We start from the raw sequence: 10,626 nt of genomic DNA, 5'->3' as shown, positions 1-10,626 counted from the left end.
CAGCAACACTTGCACAGGTCTACACTACTTTGCTGCTGCTGCTGCTGCTTCTCTCTACTCCTTCACTAGGACTCAATCTCCTGGCTGGATGTTGTGAACAGCAAAGTCTAAAGGCAGGCTCTGTGCTAGCTGAGCTTCTTGTCAAAGAGCTTTTACAAGAGACACTATCCAGGCTACATATTGTTTCCAATAGATATCCTTTATCCCTACCCCCAGGTAATTCTCAAGGCTGAGGATTACCAGGATAAGGAATTCTAATCATCAGTTCAAAGGGAGATAATTGAGTATCCCCACTGGGTCTGGCCCTTCTTCTTGCCCAAGCCAGTGGCAAGAGCTGGCATCTTAGTTTCTATCACCAGCTTCAGAAGGTGTTTCTTTATTTCCCCATTCATCTTTTCATCTCAGCCAGAACTCTGGGGGTGCCAGGGGCTATGGAGGTTCCATTGGATCCGTAAAGCAGTCAAAACTCTGAGACATAAACTTTGAAGAATTTAAGAATTTAGACAAGCTGAGGCCTTAATTAGAAAGAAGCCTTGCTAAATCTAAACAAAATAAATAGATGGGCCTTGCTAAAATTAGAGGGAGCTAGAGAAGCTTTGCTAAAATTAGAGGTTAATCATTGGCTAATAACTAATTGTCTGTCAACTCTATGCTTGTTCAGCTGGGCTTATAATGAGAAGCAATGAATCTGGTAAGGAACTTGAAGAACAGAAGAGAATTGCAAATCAGAAACTCCTGGAAGACATGAAACTAGGAGCCCAGCCAAGGGTCCATTTGTCACTTTGCATTGAAAAGGTAGAAAGGTCAGAAGGAGGAAGAGCCATATCCCTTCCCTCCCTTCTCTCACCCCTCCTCATAAAAGGACCACCAACTCATTTCAAGGAACAAACTACGCATGCTTAATTGCTTTTTTCCTAATTAGCATAGGAAGCAGAGTGTGGGCGGCAACGGGGTTATGAATATGCATTTGTGTTCCATATTTCTGGAAATAAAAAGCCTGTATTCACCAGTATTCGGGGCCGTGTGTATTAAGGGGTGATCTGACACATCGGCCCAGCGCTGCTAATAATCATACACTTTTTAACCCTAAACCAGTTCAAGAGTCTTTGTCTGTCTCAGTTGGATAGTGATACTAGATCATATCCATATTTTAGTAAATCAGTCTTAGAATGCAGCCAAAAATTGCATGTGGAAAAAGGAAAAGAACTTGTGGGTTTGGGAAGATGAGGATGGATTTTGTTAACAGCACATTGGAAACAGCACCAAGAGAAGGAACAATTGTTTTTGGAATGCTCCCATGTGAAGGTACAGCAGGTTTTAGTCTTGAGCTCAGGTTTGTTTGTGCAAGTGAAACAACAAAAACAACAATGATGATGATGATGATAATGATAATGATAATAATAATGATAATAATAGTAATAATTATAATAGTGATAATAATAATAATCAATAATATATATTTATATCCAAAATTAAAAATTGATAATGTGAAATAATGTTGACAATACTAATTTGTGAGCTTTGGTTGCTCACTGTAACACTAAATACCCTACAAAAAAGGACTAGCAAAGGCCCAAATGTCAATGGTAAACTTTGTGAATTGTATACAAGGAATAAAGGAGGAAGGGGTGAAGTTGGCTGTTTTTATATGGTTTGCTGATGCTGTGATGTGGAATGCTTTGTCTGTTCCTGTGAAAAATACAGAGATTAAAACTGCTGGGTTTTTCATGTACCACACTATCCACAAATGGCAGGATTGGTTCCATGGCTGAAGAGGCTCTTAAAAGAGCAGTTGATAAAATGAGGAGATGGGAACCTGTCCCGGTGGAGAACCCATCTCCCAGATGGGCTCCATGCCCTTAACAATGGGCCCACTGGGAAATGGAAACCCCTGGGTGTGCACAGCTGCACCCAATTTGCAAACACAGCCATGGACAGTGAGACTTGGACTGCCTGGGAAATTGTTCTGGCTGTGATGGCCCCTGCCAAGGCCACCCCAGAGGCTGCAGGGCTGGACCTTCATGCACTGGAATTCATTAGGAGAAATCAGAAGCAAATGAGAGTTTACAATACAGGAATAAGAACTCAGATTCCTCCAGGACACTTTGGTTTGATAACTGCTCATTGGAGCTTGGCCTTGCAAAGTGTTCATGTCATGGGAGGAGGAATTGATGCAGATTATCAAGGAGAAATTGAAGTAAGTCTGTTAAACAATAGTGAACAAGATTTGGTTTTCCACCACAATGCAGGGTAATACAGTTATCAATATTGCAGTTTTAAAAACAATTGTAAAAAAAGGACATCCACCTCAAATCACCTCCATTTGTGGAGATAAAAGGAATGGATCCAGCAGTCCGAATAAAGGAGCCAGAGTGTGGGTCCAGAGGCCAAATGGCCCTCCCAAGCCAGCTGAAGGAACAGCTCTGGGCAAAGACAACACTGTTGGAATCCTGAGACCTGGGCAGGAACAATGGGAATATGTCCCTGCAGCCAAGTGTTCTCTGCCAGAACAAGTCGATGGGATGGGATATTGTTTTACAGACCCTGCCAGACCAAATCTCCCTGTTTGCCCCAACGGCCCCTTTGGAGAATGCTCAGATCCACAGGGCTCCATGTGAAGGCTGATGTGACCCTGAGGGACTTCCACACCAATTCCAGCCAGGAGCCTGGCTGTCCCTCAGGGACTGGGACCCAGCACCTCTCCAGCCGAAGGGAAAAGGACCCCAGCAAGCCTTGTTAGCCACAGACAGCGCGGTAAAGCTGAACAGCAAAGGACCTTGGGGACATTATTCTGGAATTCAAAAGGTGCCAGCTCCATGGACAACAGAATTATTGTTCCTAACGTGAATGAGAGTGAGGAAAAAGAGTGAGTAAGCTTGTGATGGTAAAGCACAGAAATCCTTTCACATTGTGGCCTCCAGCTAGAACAGGGCTTGGTTTCTCCTGAAGGGAAAGCTCAGTCAATCCTGTAAAACTGATAATTGCATTCCTGTGTTCCACGGCACAGTTTTCTGTCAGTGTCCCTGCACTGGATCCGTTACGAGTCAGAGCCCATTGACAGAGTTTTGGCCACCCCACAGGGTGAGCCCTCCGAGGGAACCCCATTCCTCCCAACCTGAGCTGAGAACAAACCCAGCAATTAGTTACATTGAGTATTTTGGCTACTTTGATCTTTAAATTTTCAAAATAATTTTGATGACTAATGCCTTGATTAAACTTCAGAGGTGTTTCTGGCAAACAAAGATCCTGGCTGACTCTCAAGATACAACTTACAGGTGTTGGGGGTTAGGTGTCCTTTATTTTCTATTTAGTTCTGGCTTGCCTGTGGAATTTTTACTCATGACTTGCAGGGAAAACTTAACTGCGGGTACTTGGTGGGTGCTTGAGGAAAGATAAAGAGTTTGGCTGGGCCCAGGGGGGGAAGGGCGCAGGAAGAGGGGAGGGTGGGGACAGTTTGGTGGCTTCTTCAGCTTCGGAGAAGAACACTTTGGGTGCAGAGCTGTTGTGGTGGGGAGAAGGGAATTTCGCCATCACCCAGATGGAGCTGCTGCTCCTTCTTCTTCTTCCCTCTTCGTTGGTGGCCTCACACCCCCTGTCCTGCCAGGACGTGTGGCAGTGCCAGCCACCGCCACGGAGCTGCTGATCCACCTCAGCCACTGGCCCGGGATCTCAGCTCATCCCTGCTGTTCCAGCTGAGTGTTCCTCAGAGCCCTGCAGGAGCACCAGCACTGACTGCCAACCCAAGGGGGTTTGTGAAACAAAGCCTCTCCTCCATCCTTTCCCGTCTCAGCCCAGAAAGCTGTCACGGGGTCCCTGGCTCTGTTTTCTTGCTAACGCTGTAGTTATTGTTGTTTGTTTGCCTGGTTATAAATATTAGTAAAAAACTGTCATTCCTATCCCCAGATCTCTGCCTGAGAGCCCCTTGATTTCAAGATTATCATAATTCGGAGGGAGGGGGTCTACATTTTTCATTCCAAGGGAGGCTCCTGCCCTCCCTAGCAGACACCTGTCTCTCAACACTGAGACATTTCCATGAGTAAATTTTACAAAGTTTTCAATAAAATTCTTATTGATAAATTTGACTCCATTTCATTTCTAACAAGCTGTTCCTAAAGATCCCGTCAGGCTGTCTTAGACACTTTGGGCAAGGGATTCCTTCCAAGCTGGGCCACTTGGGGGGGGATGGGGGCGGCCCCAGGGCGGAGGGCAGGGTGTGCAAGGGCCCTTTGTGACATGCTGCAGCACGGTCACCGTGGGATGGTGGCAACGGGAGCAGATGTCAAAGGGCCCTTTGTGACACGTGCTGACATAGGAGCTGGCGGTGACAGGGCCACGCCACAGTGCTCGGTGCATGCGACGGGTCAGGACGCGCCAGAGCGGTGCTGTGAGGAGCCCCCGCACAGCGCACTCCTTAGTGTCGGACCTGGAGCTTTTCTGAAGCACTATTACTGCAGGTGACCTCGAGGCCAGACCACAGGTCTTGCTGACCTGTGGCCTTGCTGAGCCTTCCTTCTTAAGGTTCTCTTGAGGGCAGACCGTGGGACTTGGTGACCCGGAGCTTTTCCGACGTGTCGCCCATCCCTGCAGTCTCTGCCCTTGAGACCAGACCACAATCCCTGTCGAGGAGCCTCCTGTCCTTCTGGCACGAGCCCTCAAGACCCAAGTGCAGGACTCGCTGTCTTGCAGTCTTGCCAGGACTTGAGTCTTGCAGGTGCCTTCCAGGCACGACTGCAGGACTTGCTGACTCCGAGCTTTTCCGAGCCATCTCTCCTGCAAGTAGCCAGAAATCCAGTCACTGCCATGGAGCAGGGACCCCCAAGAGTGCCCAAGTTGGCCTGGCTTGAGGAGGAGGAAGAAGAAGGCTCTGGAGCTGTCCTGGCACAGGAGTCTGAAGAGGTGCAGAAGTTCCAGGCACCACAGGAGGGTGAGTTGCAGAGCTCGGCCTTAGGGCTAGTGCCTGTTGCCAGCCTGGCCCCATCCCATTCCATGCCATGCCATCCCCTGGTGCTGTTTCTATGGAAAGGATTGGAGAGTCTGGAAGAAGATACGGAGCAGCGACCACCAAGAGTGCCCAAACTGGCCTGGGTGGAGGAGGAAGAGGAAGAAGAGGAAGAAGGCCCTGGAGCTGCCCCAGCACCAGAGACCGAAGAGGTGCAGCAGTTGCAGCCGCTGGAGGAGGGTGAGTGGCAGAGCTGGGCCCCAGGGCTGGTGCCTGCGGCCATCTTGGCCCCATCCCATCCCATTGCATCCCATCTCATCCCATCCCACACTGTCCTGTGGACACACACCCATGGACAGCACAAAAAAGGGGCTGGGGCTGCCCCCGCAGCAGTGGCCGTGCTGCATCCCCTGGGGCATCCCGGGACTGTCCCTGCCTGGGGAACGCAGGGCTGGGCTGTGCTCTCCGGCCTCTCCCGCAGCCCCTCAGCTCTGGCTGCTCTTTGCCAGATGCAGCCATGGACGGCACACAAGAGCAGGACACCGCCCGTGGCCGCTTCCGCAGAGCAGCGCAGGTACCTGCAGCCATCCCCACCTGCGCTGGGCCTGCTGGCACTGCTCAGCCCAGCACTGCACTTGGAGCACTCCATGCAACTTCCCTGCCTTCCTGCCCTTCTCCTACAGTTTCTTTACCAATACATCAAGAGAATTGGCAAGGAAGACACCAGACCTATGGACACTGAGGTCAAGACATCCTCAGAGGTCTTGGTAGAACAGAGCAGCGCTGCCCAGCTGGATCTGCTTGTAGAGACGGCTCTTTTCAATCCAGAGCAAGTAAGCAGCCTGTGGCCAACCTTTGATCCTCCAGCAATTGCTTGGCTTTCCCAAGCCACACCTGCTGCTCACTTGGAGCTTTTGAGGCCATGGCAGCGTGCTGGAAGAGAAGCACTTGTCTGAGGAAGAAGCTGGGCACATTGCTGACTCCCTCTGCTAGCATTCCAAGTCTCCCTGTGCCTTCTCCAGGTGCCCGGCGTGGTGAGGTACATCCACCAGTGGCTCATGGCCAATGAGGCTGCTGAGCACAGGATGGACTGGGCCCTGATGCAAGTGGCCGAGGCAGAGCCCGATGATGTGGCCATCACTCTCCTGCGGGTGGCCCCAACGTGTGACAGGTATGGGGCCCAGCTGCCCCGAGGCCTCAGGGCTCCCCAGCCCATCACCCTGTACAGCCCGGCTCAGGGCTGTGAGCAACACAGACTTGCAGGGCCCTCTGGCTGCTCCCTTTGCCAGCCCTGCTACAAAGTCGGCCCCCGAGCCTGCTGCCGTGCTGCCAGCCTGCCCCTCAGGGGCCTGTCCCCACAGGGCTGGGCTGCCTGGCTGCTGCTGCCGCTCAGGGCCAGTGGGCACAGGCAGAGCTGGCGGCCAGCTCAGCTCCCCGCTGCTGCCCAGCCCACGGTGCTGTGTCTGACCCCGCAGAGCTGCTATGGCCATGTGGACGACCATCTTGCTCTCGCCCTGGATTTCAGAGGAAGTGACACCGCTCCTCATCAATGTGGTGGGGAGCTGGCCGCAGAAAAACCTGGGCACCTCTGATGGGGACAAGACGGCTGTCTTTTCCCTGACTGTGAGTTTCTGGAGCTGGCCTTTGCTCACCGCAAGGCCGGCCGCCTCTCCAGCAGCTCTGTTGCCTCCTTCCCCCACTGCATCTCCCTGCTTCAGGCACTGGCCACAAACCTGGCCTAGGGGCAGCTTCAGGGCCACCAGGCCCGCTGCTCCCCCTGCGTCTGCCCCGGCCTCTCCCTGCCACGCTCAGGCCCCACCACACGGATGCCCCGGCACTGAGGCTGTCTCAGGCTGCTTTGTCCTCTGCAGGCAACTCTGGTGATGTGGAAGATCCTCCAGGGGCCCTGTTGCCCACAGATCCTCACAGTCTATTTCCCCCGCCTCTTTGTGCATCTCCTCTTCCAAACGTACTTCAGTACTTTGTATATGACAGAGGACGTCCATACCTTCTGGAAGGAATGCCAGGAGCAACACGGCCTCTCCACCAGCCCCAACAGGTGCTCCATGCCACTCCTCCTGTCCCTGCCACTTCCCCAGCCTCGGAGCCAGCACTCCCAGCGTCACCTGGGCTTTGCTGTGCACACAGGTTTGCAGTGCAGACCCTGAAGGCCCTGCTCTGCAGTCTCCACTTGGAGCATGTGGTGGTGGCAATGGAACGCAAGCGTGGCTGGGACACGCTGCTCTGTGCTGACACCCACCACTATGCCATGGGTCTGCTGGCCAGGTGAGCCCCCCTTCTCCCCACTGCCTCTGGCATTTGTGCCCCCTGCCCGGGATGCCCCCCACAGTCCCCATGGCCATGGGCCTGAGGACCTCGTCACCGAGGGATGGCCAAGGAGACTGCAAAAGGCTGTGAGAGGAGGGTGCCCAGGAGCAGCCACATCTCACGGGCCCAAATACCCTCACAGGGCGCTGGGGCAATAGGACAACTGTGTCAGTCAGTCCTGGGAGAGGTTTTTCGCACCCTTGCTGAGACTCTTTCTGCCATTTTCTGCCTTCCAGGGTAATGCGCCGTGCATCCGCCCACTTGTGCAAAAGCATCTTAAGCTACCTGCTTGAGGTGCTCAGCAAACCGTTGCCACACTGGGATGTCTCTGCCATGGCATTCCTTGTGGAGGTGAGCCTGATGGCCAGCACTACCTCGCTCAGCTCCCTGCCAGCCCTGTCCCCTGGCATAGCCACAGCTGCCTGGGATGCCACCCGCGCCCTGTGCTCCTGCCTGGGCCCAGCCCTGCGCAATTCCAGGCTCCTGCCGGCCGGCTCCCCTCTCACTGCCCTGTGCCTTTCAGCTCCTAGATTGCCTGGACTTGAGTGACTGTGGTGACAGCTTAATGGAGATCTTGTATAAGTACCTGTGGTACAACTCCAGAGAGATGCATCACCAGGTTCTCAGGGCTCTCCTCCTGCTAAAGGACCATCCCTCCATGGTGAGAAGGGGGCAGCAGCTGAAGCCGTGTGGGCAGCATGAGGCTGGGCAATGCTGTCACTTGGCCTTGGCTGGCCTTTGCCTTGGGCGCTGAGGCAGCTCCTCGCAGCTCTCCTGCCTCCTGCTTCAGCTGCCCGAGTGCTTTGGGACAGCCCTTTGGCCTCTGGGCCCTGCGGCAGCTGCCCGGGCTTTCACACCCTTGTGTTCTGCACAGGCCGAAAGAATTCAGAGCCTGACAGGAAGACTAGTGCACCTCCTGTGGGACTTGGACAGTGACGTGGCCAGGATGAGCATTGCTCTCCTGAGCTATATTTTCCTGGATGAAGACACCCCAATATCCTGGCGCAGGGCCCTGCAGCTGGCTGAGCCGCTCCTGAAACTCCTGGACAATGTAAGGCTCTGTGCCCCAGCCACGGCCACTGCCTGCTGCCTGGACACTTTGTGCCCTGTGCATTTGCAGGCCTGCGCCAATGTGGGCCACAAGAAGCCAATGATGAGGTCATTTTTCCTTCCTTCCTTTCATACAGCCTGATAGCCAGGTGCAGCTGCTCTCCATGTCTCTCCTTCGAAGAATGATGTCGTCGGCAGAAGAAGAAGGAAGAAAGCCCCTGAAGGAACGAGTGTACCAGAGCCTGCTCCCACTCTTTTTCCACTGCCAAGATGAGAATCGGCATGTGGCAGAGGTGAGGACTCCTGGGCTGCTGCTGCGCCTTGGCAGGGGGCTCAGCTGCCTCCTGCCCTGACGCAGGCTTGCAGGCTGCAGCCTCCTCCAGCCCTTGGCACTGGGACACTCCTGTGCCCTGCCTTGTGGGGCCATTTGCGGCTCTCTGCTGCTCCCCAGGCCTCTCGGACAACGCTCCTTCGCGCGGCTGGCTTTCTGAAGAGGCCAGACCTGGAAAAAGCTGTGAGGAAGGAGAAGCTGTGGAAGTTTGCCAAGCTCGTGGTAAGGGCGGGCTGCAAGTGCCAGCCAAAGGCTAGAGAAGCCCCCTGGCCCCGGTGCTCAGTGTGTGGGGCTGGCAGCTGTGCCCCTGCCCACTGCTGCACCCGGGGGCCGCACGGCTTCTCAGGGTTGGCCGGGCACGGGAGGCCGGGGCTGGCCGCAGGCAGCAGCGCCCGGCCGAGGGGCAGAGCCCGCGCCAACCCTTCCCTCCTGCCGCTTTCTCCAGCTGGCCGACCACAGGATCCCCTTGGCCGAGCACCTGCGCCGGGCCCTGCAGTACCTGCAGGACCCACAGGAGACCCTGCGAGCGGCGGCCATCAGGGTCATCGGTGAGTCTCGAGCCCGGGCTCCCTCCCCGCCCCGCCGCAGCTCGGCCCCAGCCCCGGCTGCTGCCCCGGCAGCGGCACCCGGGCCCGGCGCCCTGGAGCCCCGGCTGCCCTCGGGGCTGCTGCTGCCGGCCTCTGGCAGCCGTGCCCTTGGGCTGGGTTAGGATGCGGTAAGGGCCCGGGCTGAGCCCTGCCGGGGCAGGAGGCCGTGTGGCCACAGGGCTGGCAGCGCCGCTGGCAGGGAGCTGTGCTGCTGGGACCCTGACAGGCTCTGTGTTCTCAGGGATGGCCGGGGAGCAGCTGAGGGGGCAGCACGCAGAGCTCCAGGTGTTGTGCAGAGGTGAGCCATGGCAGCGGGCTGACAGTGTTGGCTGTTGGGGGCAGCTGCAAGCCCGGGCCAGGCTGTGGAGGGCTCTGCTCCCTGTGCCGATGAGGGGCGGCGTGGGCAGAGCACAGCGAGATTTCAGGGCCACGTGGGGCATTTGTGGCCAGCAGCTTCGGGCTGACCCCCTTGGTCCCTGCTCCCTCCTGGCCAAGGCAAGAGCCGGCTGGCATGGCCCTGGCAGGGGGCTCTCGCTGGGCCCCCACAGCTCTGGGATCTGACCGTGTCTCTGTTCGTCTCTCTTGCAGCCCTCGAACGCCTGACGGAGGACAGAAGCGGTGCCGTGTCAGATCTGGCACTTGAAACGCTGTATGTCCTCCGGGCCATCCAGAGTGCCCGATACTCCATCCTGCAGAGGATGCAAGACCAAATCCTCAGGGCATGGAGGACACGGCCTCGTCTGTCGGGCCTGGGCTGGCTGCACTGCTGGAGGTGTACTCAGAGCTGACCTGAGAGGCTCTGTCTTCTGGGGCCACATGGGCCAGCCAGGATTTTTTATTTCATAAGGGTTGTTCTTTTCCTTTTTTCTCTTCTTTTTACTATGTAAATAATGTAGGATATGTTAGGGCTGAGAGGCTCTGTCTTCTGGGGCCACATGGGCCATCTGTTAGTTTTTGTTTCATAGAGATTGTTCTTTGTTTCGTTTCCATCTAGTATGTAAATAATATAGGATATGTTCTAAACCACAAGAGTCCCAAGACCTTTCTTTTGCTGCCCAGGGTGTGCGGGGCATAGGGGAAGAGAGGGAAAAGGGTTCTTGTGTTCAGCAACCTGCCGGGGCATGCAGTGGTGCAGGGGAAATGGCCAGAAGCCCCTTGGCCTTTGGTGGTTGTGCTGAAGCCACAAGCCCTGTGGCAGGCAGGAAGCGCCATCTGTGTCCTGCTGCCCGTGTGTTGGTGCCGTGATGGCTGAGGAGCTGCTGGAGCTCCTGTGGGGCTGCGGCGCTGCTGCCGGGCCAGGCTGGGGGAGCCCCTGAGGGCACAGGGTGCTGGGAGGCCGTGAAGGGATGAGGGGCTGCGGAGGCCCAGACAGGACAAGGCAGTGGGAAGGC

At 55.4% G+C, this 10,626-nt stretch overlaps 1 protein-coding gene across 1 annotated transcript; it reads left to right on the top strand.

The window, feature by feature from the left end:
- Window positions 1–4,317: 4,317 nt before the first annotated feature.
- LOC147646598 (maestro heat-like repeat-containing protein family member 7) lies at window positions 4,318–10,253 on the top strand. The gene is made up of 16 exons (XM_086873284.1): window positions 4,318–4,924; window positions 5,024–5,179; window positions 5,449–5,513; window positions 5,623–5,772; window positions 5,962–6,110; window positions 6,415–6,562; window positions 6,811–6,998; window positions 7,088–7,225; window positions 7,504–7,618; window positions 7,791–7,928; window positions 8,142–8,318; window positions 8,455–8,610; window positions 8,769–8,870; window positions 9,094–9,196; window positions 9,477–9,533; window positions 9,824–10,253. Exons 1-16 carry the CDS (start codon window positions 4,801–4,803, stop codon window positions 10,021–10,023), a joined length of 2,166 nt encoding a protein of 721 aa, XP_086729410.1. The 5' UTR covers window positions 4,318–4,800; the 3' UTR covers window positions 10,024–10,253.
- The last annotated feature ends 373 nt before the right edge of the window (window positions 10,254–10,626 follow it).

This window comes from Cyanistes caeruleus, unplaced genomic scaffold (genome assembly GCF_971803275.1).
Source record: "Cyanistes caeruleus unplaced genomic scaffold, bCyaCae1.hap1.1 HAP1_SCAFFOLD_91, whole genome shotgun sequence".
NCBI lineage: Eukaryota > Metazoa > Chordata > Aves > Passeriformes > Paridae > Cyanistes > Cyanistes caeruleus.
The sequence above is the reverse complement of the archived record's forward strand: the minus strand, read 5'-3'. Positions and strand labels throughout refer to the sequence as shown.